The sequence below is a fragment of the Pogoniulus pusillus genome, chromosome 25 (genome assembly GCF_015220805.1).
Source record: "Pogoniulus pusillus isolate bPogPus1 chromosome 25, bPogPus1.pri, whole genome shotgun sequence".
In the NCBI taxonomy this organism is placed as follows: Eukaryota; Metazoa; Chordata; class Aves; order Piciformes; family Lybiidae; genus Pogoniulus; species Pogoniulus pusillus.
The window spans coordinates 7,815,300-7,835,860 of record NC_087288.1 but is presented as its reverse complement, the minus strand read 5'-3'; the positions used below and the strand labels follow the sequence as shown (position 1 = coordinate 7,835,860).

Sequence of the window (20,561 nt, the reverse complement as noted above, 5' to 3'; positions counted from 1 at the left end):
AGACACTCAACATGGCTCTGGACAACCTGATCTAGTGGAGGATGTCCCTGCTGACTGCAGAGGGGGTTGAACTGGATGACCTTTGGAGGTCCTTTCCAATCTAGAGCATTACATAGTTCTGTGATTTCAGACGGGTCCATTTTTATTTCAGGCTCAGCTCACATAAATGTCCCTTCACAGCTTTCTTGTAGGTCCCCTTCAGGTACTGGAAGTCTGCTCTGAGGTCTCCCTGGAGCCTTGTCTTCTCCAGACTGAAGAGCCCAAATTCTTCCAGCCTGTCCCCAAAGGAGAGGTGTTACAGCCCTCTGATCATCTTTATGGCCTCCTCTGGACCCACTCCAGCAGTTTGATGTCTCTCTTATACTGGGGGGGCACCAGCTGTAGCAGATTACTGCTGCTTACCCATTCTGTTGCAGTGCTTATATTAAACATCACTTTATTCTTGATACATCTTTTGATACATCTTCCTTTCTGATTGTCTGCTCTGGTCCTCTGCCTCCATGAGGCTGACCATGAAACAAAATAAAATGAAGATTCTTCTGAAATCTGCTACTGCCTCTGCTGTAGACCTGAGGAACTCCATGTGGTCTGGCAGATAACTGAATACCCTTGTCTTTCTTTGAACCATTGACTCACAGATGCATCTCAGAAACAGATATGCTTTGAAACCATAGGATGATGAGATAAATCAAATTGGAAGAGGTTAAGGAGGTTGCCCAGGGAGGTGGTTATGGCTCCATCCTTGGAGATATTCAAGGTTAGTCTTGACAGGGCTCTGGGCAACCTGATCTAGTTAAGGATGCATCTGATGACTGCAGAGCGGGTTGGACTGGATGACCTTTGGAGGTCCCTTCCAACCCAGACCACTCTATAACTAGTTGAAATTTCAGTGTGCAGGACCTCACAATTCCTGAAATGTTCACAGAATCACAGAATTAACCAGGTTGAAAGAGATCTCTAAGTGCCATGGTTTAGTTAATTAGGTGATAGGTTGAACTCAATGATCTAAGTGCCTTATGCAGCCTCTTCTTAAACACCTCCAGGACTGGTGACTCCACCACCTCCCTGGGCAGCCCATTCCAATTGTGTGGCATTAGAAATGGATCCAGGAAAAAAAACCAAAAAAACCAAAACACAAAAAAACCAACCCAAACCAAACCCCCAAAACATTCACATGTATTAAAAATTCTTTTTAGTTGGCTTTACAGCTGGAATGTGCTATGGATTGAGCATGGCTCAGAGGGAAAGTGTTCACTTGAATCTTACTGAACAAATGAAAGTCTACTCTGGCTCATTAACAGAGGCATCCAAATGAATGGCAGTTATCCAGGTATCTGCTGTAGTCCTGTTTCAGAATGTTTATATTAACACAATGAGTGTGTATACTGTTTGAGGTTTTAATTATGGCTTAAGAAAGCAAACTGTTATATAGAGAGGTGAGTGAAGTCATCTGGGTAAACATGCCACTCTGGAGAGCAACTCCCCAAATTAAACCAAGAAGCATTATGAAAAATGAGCCATTAAAGAGATTTCACTTTTTTTTTCTTCTTCAGAAGCCTCCACACTCATTTTCTGTTGCAGTTTCCAGTATCACTCATACTGTTTATTTCTCTTGCATTCTCCACATGAACAGAAGCAAATAACCAAAGTGTGCAAAGCAAACACCAAAAGCATCACTTTCCCCAAGCTGCTGCTGCTACAGTCAAGGCCAGTTCAGCTCAGAAAAACATAGAAGTGAATCCTGTGCTCTGTGTTGGAGCCATGGTTCAAATGTTTGTAAAGCAGGTTTTAAAATCTGTTTTAGATGAAAATCATGCATGTTTTCAAATAAGACTTGTAGCTCCTTTGACACCTTCATATTCATCATAAAAACCAAGGCAGACCAGCAGCCTGCTCAACTCACATTCTCACACAGAATCCTTCCCTGGAGATGTTCAGAGCCAGGTCAGATGAGGTCTTGTGCAACCTGGGCTAGTGGGAGGTGTCCCTGTTCATGGCAGGGGTGTTGGAACCAGATTATTTTTAAGGTCCCTTCCAACCTAAACCGTTCTATGAATCTGTGAATGACTGTAAAGTATTGATGAGGCAAACTGCCCCTCTTATGCTGGGAACACCAGAACTGACCACAATATGAGGGTAGGGTCTCAGAAGAGCAGAGTAACAAGGAAAAATCACTACAGCAGAATCACCAGACACCTTTCTAAACAAAAACCTATAACTAAACTCCCAATTCCAGTTAAATCTAGCAACTGCAGGGTTTGTGACACATGATTTTTCTCCTGTAATCGCCACCGTCACACTCCTCAGTGACACTGGCAATAATGAACTCCCTTTCCTTGTTACCCTCTGGGACTGATCATTGTCTTGTCTTCCCTTTACACTTACAGCCTGCTCTGCTCTGCAGGTGCCATCAATGCTTGTCTTTCAAGCTGCCTTTTATTAACAGAATTCAGCTGAATACAGAACAGTTGTTCACAACTCTCATCTTCTGTGCCAAGAGCTGAGAAGAATTTGCTGCCATTCAGCCAGACCTGGACAGGCTGGAGAGTTGGGTGGGGAGAAATTGAATGAAATATAACAAGAACAATTGTGGAATCGTGCAGCTGGGAAAGAACAATCCCATGGACTGTAGGTTAGGGACTGACCTGGTGGAGTGCAGTGTAGGGGAAGGGGGCCTGAGAGTCCTGGTGGACAGAAGGATGCCCAGGAGCCAGCAATGTGCCTTTGTGGCCAAGAAGGCCAGTGGCATCCTGGGATGCATTGGAAGGGAGATGGTTAGTAGGTCAAGAGAAATTTTCCTCTACTCTGCCCTGATGAGGCCACATCTGTAATATTGTGTCCAGTTCTGGGCCCCTCAGTTCAAGAAGGACCTCAATGAACTGCTTGAGAGAGTCCAGCACAGAGCCACAAAGATGCTGAAGGCAGTGGAATGTATTCCTGCTGAGGAAGGACTTTTGGAGCTGGGGCTCTTTAGCTTGGAGCAGAGGAATCTGAATGGTGACCTCCATGTTTATAAGGATGCAGTGTCAGGAGGATGGAGCCAGGATCTGTTCAGTGGTGCCCAACAACAGAGCAAGGGGCAATAAGTGCAGGATGGAGCAGAGGAGGTTCTACATGAACACAGGGAGAAACCTTTTCCCTGTGAGAGTGGCAGAGCCCTGGAGCAGGCTGCCCAGAGGGGCTGTGGAGTCTCCGTCCCTGGAGACTTTCAAAACCCATCTGCATGTGTTCCTGTGTGACCTGCTCTAGGTGATCCTCTTCTGGCACAGAGTTGGACTCAATGATCTTTTTAGGTCCACTCCAACCCCTACTATTCTGTGATTCTGCTTGAAATTGTGTTAATTTCTTTCCTTACTCCAAAACTTGTTCTGATGAATTTATTATTGAGCCTCAGAAATTTTGCTTTGAAAGAATTGGGGGTTTTTTGTCTTCTGAGTGCTTTGAGTATTGCTTGCAGCTTACTCTTTGTGCAGTGTTGAGAGCACAGTGAAGTTTTTCATTGTTTCTGCTGTTTTGTGAGGTTAAGTAGGAGAGGCTGGTATGATGATGATGGTGATGATTATTAGTATTAATTATTATTGTTAGTTCTTTGGGGAATATATTAAAAGATAGAACATGGATAAATGGAGTCTCAGGGGTGACTCATGTTTTTGTTTAGTTTGAACAAGGTCCAGCTTCTAAGAGGAACTTTATTTTAGGTGCATGTTTTCACAAAGTGTTTTAAACTGAAGTTCAAATTCCAGAGGTCTCAGTAGGATTTGTCTGTTTTCATTACATCCTGGGGTGCAGCAAGAGAAATGTGTTCAGCAGCTCTAGGGTGGTTCTTCTCCCGCTCTATCCTCATGAGGTCACACCTAGAATACTGTGTCCAGTTTGTGGCTCCCCAGTTCAGGAGAGATAGGGCGCTTTTCAGTGGTACCCTGTGATAGGACAAGGAACAACAGGTACAAGCTGGAACTTGGGAGGTTGCATCTCAACACAAGGGGAAACTTCTCTGTTGAGCTGGTGATGGGAATAGACACTGAAGCAGGCTGCCCACAGAGGCTGTGGGGTCTCCTTCTCTGGAGGCTTTCTAAACCCACCTGGGCAAGTTCCTGTGTGACCTGCCCTAGGTGATTCTGCTCTGGCAGGGGGGTTAGCCTGGATGATCTTTCGAGGTCCCCTGCAGCCCCTAATATTCTGTGCTTCTGTGACCTACTGAGTGAGCTGAGATGTCCATGAGACGACAATTCTGAAGACACTAAATGCTAATGTTAAATGTTAATTATTTCAGAGTTTCATTGACCTTTGTTCTTTAGTAAAACTTAGAGATCATTTTCCATCTCCAGCATAAGGATGCAGTTGGTGTTGTACCCCACTACAATTCTTCAGTTTATTTGAAAGTCTTTTGCACAGCAGTTCAAAACAAGTAAGATTTTTCTGTCTACCTGTGGATTTGCTTACACAGTTCTTACTAAAATCGACAGACCTTACCTGATTTGATCTCCAGCCTCTGTCATGGAAGGTCCCTGGTGCAGATGTCACCATCTGAGCGATTGTGTTCTGCTGCTGGTTTTGATGCTGTGTGCTGTGCTTGTACTAATTGAGAACTGTCTTTTAATTGCAGGGATATTAAACCAGACAACATCTTGATGGATATGAATGGACATATTCGGTTAGCAGATTTTGGTTCATGTCTGAAACTGATGGAAGATGGAACAGTAAGTTCCAAAGAATGATACCTATTCCTAAACACTCTTTTTTTTCAGTTTTTTGCTTGCCAGTAAAATCTGTGCTGTTAAGGAGAAAAGATGCCTTGTGGCAAATGAAATGGAATTGTACTGGTGCCTAACTAACCTTGGTTTAAAATATGACTGCATGCTGCTTGGATTTATAATGGTAGATTATGTACATGGTGTATTAAAAGCTTTTTAGATGCATGTAGTCAGTTCTGAATATATAGAGAGGTTGCACCACTCTCACTGTAAAAAAATTCTTTTCTAATCTCCAGTCTAAATCTGCCCTCCTCAACCTTCAGTCCATTCCCTCTCATCCTATCACTGCAAGCTGTTGTAAAAAGTCCCTTTCCACTCCCCTTCAGGTGCTGGAGATGTTTGTTGATGAACTATGAATGTCTCAGTCTTGAGCTCCGAGTGATAATGATTACTGAAAACACAAGCTGTAGTGTGAACAGGACAAGATACTGAAATATGATCATGTGCTAACTATGCTGTAGTAAAACTTGCACAGTATCTACTAGGTGTGACAAGAAAGTAATTTCTCTGTGTTCATCATAGAATCATAGAATGGTTTGGGTTGAAAGGGACCTCAAAGATCACCCAGTTCCAACCCCCCACCATAGGCAGGGACCCCTCCCACTAGAACAGGGCACTCAGGGCCTCATCCAACCTTGCTTTGAACACCTCCAGGGAAGGAGCATCCTCCCTGGGCAGCCTGTTCAATTATGTCCCTGAGTGTTGAAATGTTGACTTGAACAGGCTGGAGAGCTGGGCTGAGGAGAATCTCATGAGGTTCAGTAAGGCAAAGTGCAAGGTCCTGCACCTAGGTCAGAGCAGTCCTTGATATCATTCCAGGCTGGGGGATGATGAAATTGAGAACAGCCCTGCAGAAAAGGACTTGGGGCTGCTGGTCGGTGAGAAGCTACACACGAGCCAGCAATGGGCACTAGCAGCCCAGAAGGCCAGTGGCAGCCTGGGCTGCATCAAATGCAGCATGGCCAGCAGATGGAGAGAGGGCATTCTGCTACTCTGCTCAGGTGAGACCTTACCTCCTGTGCCATGTCCAGCTATGAAGCCCTCAACACAGGAGGGACATGGACCTGCTGGAGTGGACCCAGAGGAAGCCACAAAGATGATCAAAGGGTTGGAGCACCTCTCCTGTGAGGACAAGCTGCAAGAGTTGGGGCTCTTCAGCCTGGAGAATAGAAGGGTCTGGGTAGACCTTAGAGCAATATTTCAATATCTGAAGGCGATCTACAGGAACACTTCAGAGGGTCTTTTTACAAGAGTGTCCACCAACAGGATAAGGGAAAATAGATTTAAATTGAAGGAGAATAGATTTAGATTGGATCTTAGGAAGAAATTCTTCACCACTACAAGACAGGTGGCAAGACTTTGGAATGCATTGTCTAGGAAGATTGTTGATGCCTCCCTCCCAGGAGATGTTCAAAGCCAGTTTGGATAGTTGTGAAGCATCCCTACCCATGACAGTGAGATTGGATCAGATGACCTCTGAGGTCTCTTCCAGCCTAAGTCATTCTGTGATTCTGTGTTTCAGTTATGATTGTTGTAAGCAGAACACTAGGCTAAAGTTAAATGTATGTGCACGTGTGCCACAAACAACAGTGTCTATAATGATGGAAATCTGTCTGAATCCTGGCAATGTTAACTTCCACAGGTGCAGTCCTCAGTGGCAGTTGGAACACCTGACTACATCTCTCCAGAAATCTTGCAGGCCATGGAAGATGGGAAAGGGAAGTATGGGCCCGAGTGTGACTGGTGGTCCCTAGGCGTTTGCATGTATGAAATGCTTTATGGAGAAACGCCCTTTTATGCCGAGTCCTTGGTGGAGACCTATGGCAAAATAATGAACCACAAAGTTAGTGCACTTTCTGTCTCTCTCTAAGCTAATTTTTAAGAGGGTAACTTGAAAACAAACAAAAAACCCCAGAAGGGTAACTTGTTTAAAAATGAGGCTCTGTGTACTAATTATCTTAATACTCATAAATGTAGGGCACAAAACATGATCCCCTGTAGCCACTTTGTGGCTGTGGATTGCAGGTGGCCTTGCTTTGGGGATAAAGCAATTCAAAACTAGGAACTCTGGGAACATGGCTGTTGGGTCACTCTGTGGAGTAAAGCTTGCCTGCGTGACATCGCTCCTTCTGCATGACTTTCTTGTGGTGGATACATTGGCTGGCATATGCACAAGGTTCTTAAGTGCTCTTCCACATAGAAGTAGCTGTAAAATTCAGGAATGTAAGAGAAATTCATAAGAAGAAGAAAAAGAAAGAGATAAAAAATGTCAGTAGTTTGTCTCCTTTGGAGAAGTATTTTTCCTGGAGGCCTTACTGCATGTATTTGAGAACTGAAGTGTTAGCATGGTTCTTTTCACATAATGAATTTTAAAAGGAAGGATTAATTTCCCCCTCTTTTTCTTGGTAATAAATTGTTTTCTCTTATTTTGATCTTTAAGGAGAGGTTTCAGTTTCCTGCTCAAGTGACAGATGTCTCTGAAAGTGCAAAAGACCTCATCCGAAGGCTCATTTGTAGCAGAGAGCATCGACTTGGACAGAATGGCATAGAAGACTTTAAGAACCATCCGTTTTTTGCTGGGATTGATTGGGACAACATTAGAAACTGTGAGGCACCTTACATCCCAGAAGTCAGCAGTCCCACTGATACATCAAACTTTGATGTGGATGATGACTGCTTAAAAAATTCTGTAAGTATGGAAGGAACAAATCTGCTTTTGCAGTGTACTTGCTAACAAAACATATAGAGCACCTCTGCTATGAGGATAGGCTGAGGGAACAGGGGTTGTTCAGCCTGCAGAAGAAAAGACTCTGGGGAGATGTAAGAGCTGCCTTCTAATACCTAAAGGGAGCCTGCAGGAAAGCTGGAGAGGGGCTTTACATAACAATGTCTAGAGACAGGACAAGGAGAAGTGATTTTAAGCTGAGGGAGAGTAGGTTCTTAGGAAGAAGTGCTGAGACTCTGGAATAGGCTGTCTGAAGAAGTTGTGGATGCCTCCTCCCTGGGCATATTCAAGGCCAGATTGGATGAGGCCTTGGGCAACCGAGTCTAGTTAAGAGGTGTCCCTCCCATGGCAGGGAGGTTGGAGCAGATATCTTTGAGGTCCCTTCCAATCTGCACCATTCTGTGATATCTGGATGGCAGATTATTTCAGTCTGTTCACTGTAGAACAAAAGAAGCATGACCAGCAGATCAGGAGAGGTAATTCTGCTGCTCTGCTGTGCTCTCTGGTAAGACCTCACCTGGAGTACTGTATCCTGCTTGTGGAGCCCTCAACACAGGAGAGACAGGGGTCCAGATCCAGAGGAGGGCCACAAAAATGACCAGGAGACTGGAACATCTCTGCTACAAGAACAGGCTGAGAGAGTTTAGATTGTTCAGCCTGGAGAAGAGATGGCTCCAGAGAAATGTTAGAGCAGCCTTCCAGTACTTGGAGGGAGCTACAAGAGAGCTGGAGAGGGACTTTTGACAAGAGTTTGAAGTGGTAGGATGAGATGCAATGGCTTTAGAGCTGGAAAAGGGGAGAGTTAGACTGGATACTAGGAAGAAATTTTTTATACAGTGAGGGTGGTGAGACACTGGACAGGTTGCCCAGGGAGGTCATAGAGGCCCCCTCCCTGGATGTGTTCAGTGTCAAATAGGATGAGGCCTTGAGCAACCTGGATTGGTGGGAGACGTCCCTGCCCAAGACAGGGGAGTTGGAACTGGATGACCTTTAGATCCATTCCTGCCCAAAACATTCTTTTAAACTGTGAAATTATTTCAGCCTGAGGAGAAGCTCAGAGGTGTGTCATGGTTTGTATGTCTGGTAGGAAAATGGGTCAGTAAGGGAGAAATGGTCAAAGGATGAATGGGAATAGAAAACCCTGTTGAGATTTGTAGCAAATGTCTGAAGTTCTCTAAACACAGAGATAGCTCACTCAGAAGTGGAGCTGGTAAATCTACAGGCAGGCAACCTTGCTGAGTAAAAAGCAGAGAGGAAGGTAAGAGGAAATCAAAGGTGATGCTCTTTGTGCTAAGAGCTTCTCTTCTCTGGTGAGAACACACCTGGAATACCGTGTCCAGTTTTGGGCTCCCCAGTTCAGGAATGACAGGGATCTGCTGGAGTGAATCTAATGGAGACCTAAAAGAGTGACTTGAACATCTTTCCTATGAAGAAAGACCGAGAGACTGAGGCTGTTCAGTCTGGAGAAGAGGAGGCTGAGAGGGGACCTCATCAATGTCGTAAATACCTGAGGGGCAGGTGTCAGGTTGAAGATGGCAGGCTCTTTGGTGGTGCCCAGTGACAGGACAAGGAACAACAGGTACAAGCTAGAACACAGAAGAAGCCACCTCAACATGAGGAGAAACTTCTTTATAGTGAAGGTGGTGCAGCCCTGAAGCAGGATGCCGAGAGAAGTTGTGGAGTCTCCTTCTCTAGAGATCTTCAATACCCACATGGATGTGTTCTTGCAGACCTGCCCTAGGTGATGCTGCTTTGTCAGGGGGGTTGAACTGGATGATCTGCAGAGGTCCCTTCCAACCCCTACCACTCTAAGATTCTCTGATTCACTTATGTGTAATGTTGTACTTCCCTCCAACAGTAGCCTGTTTAGTGAGAAAAGCCTTTCTGTGCTTTGTTTTGGTGTAGTGCATGTTGCTGGAAATAAATACAGGTGCTGCTGTAGATGAGAGTGACTCAGAGCATAGTTATTGCGAAATTGTCACTAGCATATGGTCAACCTCAAAAATCTTTTGCTTCCAAGTGCAGCAGGATATTACTTACTCAACTATCCTATTATTTTTTCCAGGAAACAATGCCTCCACCATCACACACTGCATTTTCTGGCCATCATTTACCATTTGTGGGTTTCACATACACAAGTAGCTGGTAAGTTGAGCATTCCAAAATTGTCTGTAAGAAAGCTACAGAGCATCTTAAGTTTCTGTGGCTGGTACCAACTTCAAACAGATACCAGAGAAATGTGGTTTATTGAGGAAATGACTAGAGCATAATCTAAAATCCTGTCTGTCCAAAAGAATGAGGTCTCTGCAGTAAAACTTGACATGCATTTCAAACCCTCCACCTGTGATCAAGAGTTTTGTTGAGATAAGTGGTTTTCAGACAGTGTAGGAAGTTAACTGCATATGACCCAAGTGTGATGGTTTGAATGTTCCCTGCACCCCCACACTTAAGAAAATCACCCAGACTGGACTCAGCTGATCTGGAAATTGAATGAAGCTTTATATTTACAGCTTAGCACAATATCCAAGCAGATATTTACAACATATATATATACAACTGGAGACAGAAATATCCAAGTTAAAAAGTAATACAGAAACACAACAGCCCTCTCAGAAACCAGAGTCCCCAGGAGGGGCTCTCAACCACCCTTCCACTTCCCTTTTACACCTCTACCTTATCTCAGACTTTGCCTTACATTCAAGGTGCGTTTGGAGGATTGGCCAGGGAAGTTAAGAAGCAGAAGGATTAGTCACACAGAAAACAGGTTAGAGAGAGAGAAGTGCAGCCCAAAGCCAGAGAGCAAACTCTGTTATCTATGTTTGTGTTCTTGTTTTTATACATCTCAGCAAGCCTATGAGTGAAGCAGCCATCACCATTGTTTCCTTTTCACAGCCTATGGTCTAATTCTTCTCACCAGAATGTCCCAGCTAGGCTCAAACTAGCACACCAAGATAAGGTCAGGTGTGTTGAGAGAACTTAGCTTATTAGACTTCAAATACTTTTTTTTTCCTAGTTCTTTCACAGTCCTTTCAGTTTGAATGAAAGCTGTAAAAAATACCTTTCTTGATAGTTGGTATTAATGTGGTATGTGCCACGTTCATCTCTACTGCTGAACTGAGCAGTACCTAGGAAGTTCATGTATGATCTTTGTTCATTGGTGAAAACAAACAGATAAATATTAATGTTTGCAACCATTTCAAAGCCTGCTCTGTGCTTCTGCAAACACATGTGCTGAGTGCTGGTTATGTGACAGGTCCTTTAGGCTTCAACTGGATTAGCCTTCAGCCTGGAGAAGAGAAGCCTCTGGGGAGATGAAATAGAGGTCTTCCAGTACCTGAAGGGGGTCTACAGGAAGGATGGAAAGAGAGGCTCTTTACAAAAGCCTGCAGTGATAAGACAAGGGGCAATGGCTTCAAACTAGAGAAGAGTAGATTTAAATTGGATGTTAGGAACAAGTTCTTTATCATGAGGGTAGTGACATACTGAAACAGGTTGCCCAGGAAAGTGGTTGAGATGCCTCTGGAGATATTCAGGGTGAGACTGGACAGGGCTCTGGGCAACCTGATCTTGTTGAGGATGCCCCTGCCAACTGCAGAGAGGATTGGACTAGGGGTTGGAGGTCCCTCCAGTCCAGACCATTCTGTGATTATTTGCACAAGTAGTAGTGTACAGGCAGGAGTATCCACCTCTCTGAGGCCACAGCATCTCTGTTACCTTCATGCCCTAGTTGTCCTGTGATCATTTCACTCCACTTGGTGTGATGTCTTCAAAGTATTTGGGGAACTTGATGAATGATTTCAGAACAAACTGTTACTGCAGTCTTGAGACCTATCTGAATTATTGCTTTGTCCCATCTGCCTAAACACAGACTGTGCATAATGATTGGTTTTAATCGGGAGTTCGGTCTAACAAAAAGTGCTTTGAGGAGATCAGTCATAGTAGGTAAAACTAAATTCAGCTTTTAATGAGCACATCTAGCAAGGTGGTGTTTGACTGTATAATAAATGGCACAGTAAACAACAATTGCAACAACTGCTCATTGTTTTATATATGTTTTAAGATCTTTTAAACACAGCTGGTTGTCAAATCCAATGCTCTTAAAATTTCTCTCCATCCCCAGTGTGCTTTCAGACCGCAGCTGTCTAAGGCTGACAGCTGGACCACCCTCCATGGATCTTGATGCCAGCATTCAACGAACTTTGGAGGATAGTTTAGCAACAGAGGCTTATGAGAGGAGAATAAGACGTCTAGAACAGGAGAAGCTTGAGCTTAGCAGAAAGCTACAAGGTATAGTAAAAAAACCCCACAACATTCAATCACATTTTTTTTGACTGAAGTTAACTCACAGCTTTATAAAGCATGGGTTGTACTGTGGAAAACAGTTAAATATCCCTCCTGGAACGCATTCTAGCAGAAAAGACTTTTCTTTGATGTTTCTTTTGACAAATTAAACTTCTGCTCTCTTTAGGTCTGAAATACCTCATGTACACAACTTCTTACAACGTGCTAACTTTGCTCACAGCATGCCCACGTTACTGTGGCATCGAGATTTCAACCTTCAGACCTCTAAGGACTTAGTTTGTCCTGCTAAAAATTGCTGTAAAATTTGCACTTGGTAGTTGGAAATTATAAATTGTAGAATCCTCACTTGTGAGGTCTTTTGACATGTTTATCAATAATACCTTTCTGACCTGGAGAGGGGATCTAGGAAATGTGTGTAAATATATGAGGACTGGGTGTCGGGAAGGAAGGGACAGGGACAGCCTCTGCTCACTTGTGCCCTGGGATAGGACAAAAGGCAGTGGATGTAAACTACAGCACAGGGAGTTCCACCTCAACATGAGGAAGAACTTCTTTACTGTAACGGTCACAGAGCACTTAAACAGGCTCCCCAGGAAAGTTGTGGAGTCTCCTTCTCTGGAGACATTCAAGACCCATCTGGATGTGTTCCTGCATGACCTGCACTAGATCGTATGGTCCTGCTCTGGCAGGGGGAGGTGGGACTCAAAGATCTCCAGAGGTCCTTTCCAACCCCTACCTTCCTGTGATCCTGTGACCTCCAATGTCAGGTGTGTAATTTGTCCTTCTTTCTTCCATCTTTTTCTAGAGTCCACTCAGACAGTCCAGGCTCTGCAGTATTCAACAGTGGATGGCCCTATAACAGCAAGCAAAGATTTAGAAATTAAAAGTTTGAAAGAAGAAATTGAAAAGTTGAAGAAACAGGTAACAGGTATGTTATGAATATTATTGCAAGAACCTTGACAGGAAACAGTACTTTGACAAGATTTTTCCTCCTAAAGTGATGCTAGTTTTGCTTTGCTTCTGAAAGAGTCTTCCAGTCTCTTTTTACTTCTCATTTTACTCTTTGCTCTTCATTGGTAACTCAGAATTTTCTGTCAGTTCAACTCAGTATTCAGTACTTCAGGAAGGCCAGTTGCAGGAGAGCCTTCTGCTGTTACTATTAATGCTAATGTTCCATTAGTTTGAGATTGCAGCGTTGCTCATTGACATGGCTGTGAATCAGGCTCTACCTGAGAGTCTGTGAAACACTGAGCAGTTTCAGTAGCACTAAAGGCTTTTTGCCTTCCTCCTGCACTGTGTACTGCAAGAGCAGCTGGAGGACTTGGTCAAGTCTGTTTGGCAGCATCAAAGGTCACTGCAGTCCTTTCACAAGTCATAGTCAATGTAACATATCTTAGCATTCCTTGCATAGTACATCTCTGCAATCTGTGGTGCAGGTACGTGGAAGGAAGGAAGGAGGGTGGGGAGGAAGGAAGAGAGGGAGGAAGAAAGAGAAGGAAGGGAGTAAGGAAAGGAAGAAAGGGAAAGAGGGAAGGAGGGGGAAGAGAAGGAGAGAGGGGAAAGAAAAGGAGGAAATGAAAGGAGAAAGGAAAGGATTATTTGCTTATTTAAGAAAACATGAAGAGTGAAGACTTCAGCAATTTTGACAGCGTTAAAAATGTTGGATGGAAGACTGATTTGTTAGGATTTAAACATCAACTGATATTTTTCCTTCTCTCATTTTCTGGTGGATTTTTTTTGGAAGGGCTGTGTTTGTAGGATGTGTTCACAATTTTGATTGTATTTTCTTTGAAACCACAAAGGTTTAGAGTGTGCTCTCGCTTAGTGCATTGTAGCTGGATGGGGAGCAAAAGCCAGTTCGGACCGGAGATGCGGTTTTCTGGGTATTCTCTTGTAACAGTACTCTTAGCAAAGTGTGGGTGGTGGGCTGCATGCACAGAATGACAGTGGTACTGAGGAAAAAGCAGTGGTACTGAATGTCCTGAGTGGTAGGGAGTACTGAAGTGTGTTTTCCCTCAGAGGACACTATGGGCAACAGAAAAGACAAGACAAAACTCTGCCACCAAAATGGACCCTGCTCACAGCTGTGTGTCCTCTCCTCTCTCTCTACATGCCCCAAACTCTGTCTTGACTTGAGTTTACTCAATTAAAGAAAGAACTGTCTAGATGCAGAGAATTAGGATCTGAAAAATCAACACAAGGTGGGCTGATAGATGCATCCAAGGACAGGGAGATGGGAACTTCTCAGATCTGCTGTCAATCAGCTGTCAACTCCTACAAAACAAAACATTTGTTTCCTTTCCATTTAGTTCCTTTGCTTCTGAGAGTTCATGAAGGTGTATTAAAAATTTGGCTCAGTACTTCACTGCATTTCATTCAGCTCTTTACCTGCACAGATTTCACAAACATTTTTGAATGTTTGGACAGATTTTTTTCTTTAATTCATGTTAGACTACCTTTAGAAAACCCAAACTTGTCAAAAAGCAAAGATTTACTTAGCCCAATATCCTGTGTCTTTACAGAGGCTACTGGAGACGTTTAGGGAAAGATTCAAAGCCATCCAATATATCCAAATCCATCTTTTTCCAGCCATCCTCTCTCAGATTCTGGCAATGTGTGTAGTAGGAACTTCCAAAGGAAGAGCTTCTGTTGTGCTACTATGTTGAATGTCACTCTTAGTGAAAGACCTTACTGTCTGTTTAATGAATATCTTTTTTTAGCCTACTTTAAAGACCAACTACTAATATTCAATATTCTTGATTGGATACTCTGAATTAAGTTAAAGAGAATTTTCTGTCACAGTGCACCATAGCTTAGAACTTTTACTATCCTGCTCTGTAGTAGTTTCTTCAAAATAAGATCTTGAGAGCAGAAACATCTTCAAAGGAAAAGCAAGGAGGGTACAGCAAGGTGTTTTTTAGTGGGTAAAATTAATAAGATTGATAGAGACTGATAGGTAGCAGGAGCCATAGAAACAGAGTTGGGCTCCTTATGGGGACAGGATGAGAGAGCTGGGGCTGTTCAGTCTGGAGAAGAGAAGGCTCTAGGGAGACCTTATAGCGATCTTCCAACACTTGAAGGGGGCTTACAGGAAAGCCAGGAAGTGACTTTTGACAAGGACTTGTAGTAATAGGATGAGAGGGAATGGATTGAAGCCTGGAGAGGGCAGATTGATACTGGAGATTAGGAAAAAATTCTTTTGAGTGAGGGTGGTGAGACACTGGAACAGGTTGCCCAGGGAGGTTGTGGATGCTCTCCCTGGTAGTGTTCAGGACCAGGTTGCATGAGACCTTGAGCAACCTGCTCTAGTGGAAAGTGTCCCTGCCCATGGCAGGAGGGGGTGGAAGTAGACGATCTTTAAGATCCTTTCCAACTGAAACCATTCTATGAATCTCTCTTGGCAATCCAAACAGGAAAATATCTGCATGTTACATGAGAGAAAACTCAGACACCAGTACCTTGCAGATGTGCCTCTGTGTTGTGTCCGTATCTTAACCTGCAGCAAGGGAAAAACCACAGCGAGAAAGGTTGGAGGGAACTACAGATAAGGATCTTTTTCTGGGTTGTGTTTGTGAAAAGCCTTCATTCAGTTCCTCAAGTCAGAAATGCCATCAGCAGCACCCACAGAGAGAAAAACTTGACAGAATTAACTTCCAGGCGTTTCAGTTGGGGTGTTTAGAATCTGCTGCTACATTACAAGGCTGAAGCATGCTGTGTGTCAGCTGCAGACTGCAGCACGTAGGTGCTGTGCTGCTAAAAATGCATAGTCTGAGAAAAGTCTGTCAGGCAGTTGGAGAGCTGCTCTGGCATGATGCAGCAGTTTTGTATCAGGAGCATTAGCATTATTTTTGGATGTGAACATGGCTGAACTAGCTCTGGGGGAGGATCACTCTGATTTCAGTGATGCCATGTTGGTGCAATGTCAGGACAGGTTTTACTGAAGTGTCTCTCCAGCCAAATGGCCCTGCACTTGCTGCTGTAATAGGGGAAAAGACAGCAGGGTCAGAAACCTTTGGTCTGCAGCAATCCTCAGTTCTGCTTTTGGCTCTTTGGAATGACTGAAAAGCAACATGTACAGGAACAGCTTTTGAATGGGAGCAGCCCTTCACAGGAAAGCATGAGGAGAGGCTTTAAATTATGTTTTATCTTTGAATATTGAGCTGTGACTCAGATTTGAGTTCCTTGCTAAAGGTATTACTTTCTTTCTTTGGTAATTAAAAAGAAGTAGTATAAAAGGGTGTGTGAACATCCCTCAACACAACTGATAGCTCTTTTCAGATTGAGAAGAAGTCAGTGCCTGGGGAAGGCAGTAAATGTTGATGTGTTCCCCTCAGTGTCTATGAAGAGTTTTCTGTGTCATGCCACAAATACATTTATAGAATCATAGGAATTCTTTTGGTTGGAAGAGACCTCTAGGATCTTCAAGTCCAACCGTTGATCTTAACACCACTGTGTCCGCTAAGCCATATCGCAAAGTGCCAATCCACACATTTCTTGAACACCTCCAGGGATGGTGACTCCACCTCTCTGGGCAGCCTGTTCCAGTGCCTGACCACTCTTGCAGGAAAGAATTTTTCTCTAATACCCAACCCAAACCTACCCTGGTGCAACTTGAGTTTGTATATATATCTATTCCTACACATTGTATGTGCTTTTTGGGGTTGGAAATAAGTAATACGATCCAGTGAGGAAGATTTGGGCTTCATCAGAAGCAGTGTGACCAGCAGGAACTACTGGAGTGGATCCAGAGGAGACCCTGAAGATGATCAGAGAGCTGAAGAACCTCCCCTACGGGAACAGACTGAGAGGCTGTTCAGTGTGGAGAAGAGAAGGCTGTGGAGAGACCTGAAGGTACTCCAGTACCTGAGAGGGGCTACAGGAAAGCTGAGGATGGACTTTTTACAAGGGCTTGTAGTTATAGAATGAGAAGGAATGGATTAAAGCTTGAGGAGGACAGATTTAGACTGCAGATTAGGAAGAAATTCTTGACAGTGAGGGTGATGAGACACTGGAACTGGTTGCCCAGGAAAGTCATGGATGCCCCCTCCCTGGAGGTGTTCAAGGCCAGGCTGGACAAGGCCTTGAGCATTCTGCTCTAGTGGAAGGTGTCCCTGCCCAAGGCAGAGGAGTCAGAACCAGATGATCTTGAAGGTCCCTTCCAACCCAACCCAGTCTATGAATCTACAAATCTATTCCATCCACAGTAACCACAAAACTTTCCCAGCAGACACTTTAATGTTTGTCTGGTCAAGACAATAGAGCCATTGGTCAGTAGGGGCTCATTTGTGCTTTGAATTGTAGCTAATACAAGCTAATTTGAGAGAAGTGAGAGGAGAGAATGTTGCATTTGCTTGATCTCATGTGGTTTTTTGGGTTTGTGAGGCAGATTTTTAAATGAAATTAATGCCAGAATACAGGCCTGACCCAGATGATGGTTAAGTCGAAGTGATTCAAAGTTTATGGGAGCTAGCTCTAAGTTTTCTGAGCCTTTAAAATATCTACATTTCAAAATCTGATGAGCCTTAAGAAGGATCAATTCAAGTGCAAAGCTGAACTTTATGCTTTGGACCCATGTCTTGGGCAATTACATGTAACATAATAACATCCTACAGTGAGCCTTTGCATATATTAGCTAAAATCTAAGCAAAAGAAGAGCATTTAGATTGAAAATTACTGTTTACTGCACATCTGTCACAACTGGCTTTTGTTTATATTCTTTAACCTGGTTTACTGCCTCTCCTGAAGTCATAAGAGTAAACACCTGCTGGAAAAGGTAATAAAATATGAACACAAAATAGTGTCAAATTCAGGGGTGTTGCCAGGGAGAGCTCAGGAAGAAAATCCATTCTTCTTGTCTCTCTGGTTTTCCAGGAAATGACAGGAGAGCATATGCTTTCAATTTTTGAGGTCAGAGTTAGAAGTTTTTGTTCACAAAGTTACATAGGAGAAAAACTTTGAGGAATCTTTAATATTGCCAAATATGTAAAGGGCAGCAACAGAAGAAGAAAACAGAGCTGTGGAACAAAGTATTCCGTGCACAGAAGAGAGATTTATCTTGGCTCAGCAGAGCCATGTGTAAACTTTCATATTGCTGGTACTTCAGGGTAGACTACATAAAGAGAGGCAGTTAAGAATTTCTGGCTTTGAGCTACAGCTCTTATTTAAATGCATTCTTTTAAATTTTTGAACCAATGAATTAAAACAATAGGGAATATTTGTCTGGGTATAAGCTAATGGTATTCATTGGCTTATAAAACAAGAAAGCCAGGAAGGGACTTTTTACAAGGGCTTGTAGTGATAGGGTGTGGGAATGGGTTGAAGTTTGAGGAGGGCAGATTGAGACTGGGAATTAAGAAGAAATTCTTTTGAGTGAGGGTGATGAGACACTGGAACAGGTTGCTCAGGGAGATTGTGGATGTCCCTTGCCTGGAATTGTTCAAGGTCAGGTTGGATGAGGGCTTGAGTGAGCTGCTTTAGTGGAAGGTGTCTCTGTCTGTGGCAGGTGGGGTGGAACTAGATGATCTTTATGGCCCCTTCCAATGTAAAGCATTCTATGAATCTATGAAAATTCTTGAGTTGCAGAAATTACAGCTCATAGAACTATATGTGGGTTTACATTTGGTCAGTCTCTTAGGGTTACATTTATGAAAACAGAGTAAAAGGTTCTTATGAAGGGTACCTGTGGGTTCCCCTTCTGTGGGTAAATACTTACAGACTCAGGAACCTGCCTCAGCTAAAACAAAAATGTCCAGTGATTTCATAGACATTGGTCCAGAGGGACCTGGACAGGCTAGAGAGGTGGGCTGAGGTGAACCTCATGAGGTTCAGTAGGCAAAGTATAAGGTCCTGCACCTGGGTTGGGGCAATCCTTGATGTCAATACAGGCTGATGAGATTGAGAGCAGCCCTGCAAAAAAAAGAACTTGAGGGTGGTGGTGGACAAGAAGCTGCACATGAGCCAGCAGTGTGCAACTGTAGCCCAGAAAACCAATGGCCTCCTGGGCTGCATCAAAAGAAGCGTGGCTGGCAGGTCTAGGCAGGTTATTCTGCCCCTCTGCTCTGCTCTGGTGAGACCTCACCTGGAATGCTGTGTCCAGCTGTGGAGCTCTCACCACAGGTGGTACTTAGACCTGCTGGAGCGGGTCAAGAGAAGGGCCACCAAGATGATTGGGACCTGGAGCACCTCTTCTATGAGGACAGGCTGAGGGAGTTGGGGTTCTTCAGCCTGCAGAAGAGAAGGCTCTGGAGACACCTAATAGCAGCCTTCCAGTACATAAAAGGGGCCTATGAGAAGTCTGCAGAGGAACTGTTTACAAAGGCCTGCAGGGATAGGATGAGTAACAATGGCTTAAAATTACAGAGAAGGAAACATAGATTGGATGTCAGGAACAAGTTCTGTACCATGACAGTGGTGAAACAGTGAACAGGTTGCCCAAGGAGGTAATTGTGGCCCTATCCCTGGAGACATTCAGGGTCAGACTCAAGAAAACACTGAGCAGTGTGATCTAGTAGAAGATGTCTCTGCTGAGTACAGATCCCCTCCAAGCCAAATCTTGTAATGATTCTGTGATTAACCTCTCTTCATATGCTTTAAACTCTCAGCTTTAAGAGGAGGACTGGGAGAGGGATAAAACGACTCGCTAGAAATTTTCGGCTGATACTTTCATATATTCTGAATTTCAGGTTTTGACTCTGTAGCCCTAGAGTGTATTTATGCATACATGTACATTTGTAGTCACTGTGTAACTGCTAGTTGGTAAGAAACTGACTGTAACACTTCCCCTGTATTTATAGGAGTAATAGAGCAGGTCACATAAACACCCAAGTGGTTTTTCACACCAGAAGGGAGTAAAGTCATCTGAAGTTATTTAAATGTATCGGCTGGAGAATGTTTCCCAGCTCCCGAGTGACCTGTTACTGTCACTGTTTCTGTCTAGGGGAATTTTGGAGGAGGAAGGAGGCTGTTAATATTTACAGTGTAATGAAAGGTGCATTATTTATGACTTAACAATGCGTTAAAGCTAAACGTGTAAGTGATGGTAAAGCACACATGACAGAATTGTGTGAAATGCATCATTATTACTGTGTGAAAAGAGAAGTTATTCTCATTTCCTATGTTGTTTGGCAGTGAACAGTGACCTACTCTGTTCCTTTAAAAGCAGATAACAGCAGTTAAAGCAACTTACTCCCTGTCTCCTTTATCACTGCAATGAAACTGGACAAGATGACCTTAGAGGGTCCCTTCCAACTCAGTGCAGTTGTTGAATCTGCTCTAAACCAGATCAGAATGTCAATATTTCGTGATGAAATGGAAACCAGAACAAATGCTGGAAGAACTTTGAGCACCTAGCCTGTGCTATTCTAGAATAATGTTATTTTTCCTTAACCTATTTAGAAGTCTGCTGCTTTTTCTAGATTCTGGTCAGCTAGAACAGCAACTGGAGGAGGCCAGCTCTGCAAGGAGGGAGTTGGATGATGCTTCCAGACAAATAAAGGCTTTTGAGAAACAGGTCAGAACGCTGAAGCAAGAGAGGGAAGATCTTAATAAGGTAAAAGCATTTTGTGAGCAACTCTAAACCCTAAAGACTATTTTATTTTTGTTCATTTTATCTAAAATAACTTTCAAGTGTAAAGTTAATGAGCAGGTAACAAATGTGTAGTGAGACCCACTTTGCTTTCTGCCTCTTTTGACCACAAGGGCACTGTTTAACACATTGTATGTATGACTGCTGGATAGTCCTAGGTGACTGCTTCTGGATGCTGCACACAACTCTGTGAGCC

At 43.6% G+C, this 20,561-nt stretch overlaps 1 protein-coding gene across 11 annotated transcripts in view; it reads left to right on the top strand.

Annotated features, from left to right (window-relative positions):
- CDC42BPA (CDC42 binding protein kinase alpha) overlaps positions 1 to 20,561 on the top strand; it is a 212,916-nt gene that overhangs the window by 111,527 nt on the left and 80,828 nt on the right. For all 11 annotated transcript variants that reach the window (XM_064164331.1, XM_064164325.1, XM_064164330.1 and 8 more), the window contains exons 7-13: positions 4,607 to 4,700; positions 6,397 to 6,597; positions 7,195 to 7,443; positions 9,545 to 9,624; positions 11,600 to 11,766; positions 12,587 to 12,709; positions 20,196 to 20,329. In XM_064164331.1, coding sequence (XP_064020401.1) covers positions 4,607 to 4,700; positions 6,397 to 6,597; positions 7,195 to 7,443; positions 9,545 to 9,624; positions 11,600 to 11,766; positions 12,587 to 12,709; positions 20,196 to 20,329 — 1,048 coding nt within the window. The remainder of the gene's footprint in view (positions 1 to 4,606; positions 4,701 to 6,396; positions 6,598 to 7,194; positions 7,444 to 9,544; positions 9,625 to 11,599; positions 11,767 to 12,586; positions 12,710 to 20,195; positions 20,330 to 20,561) is intronic.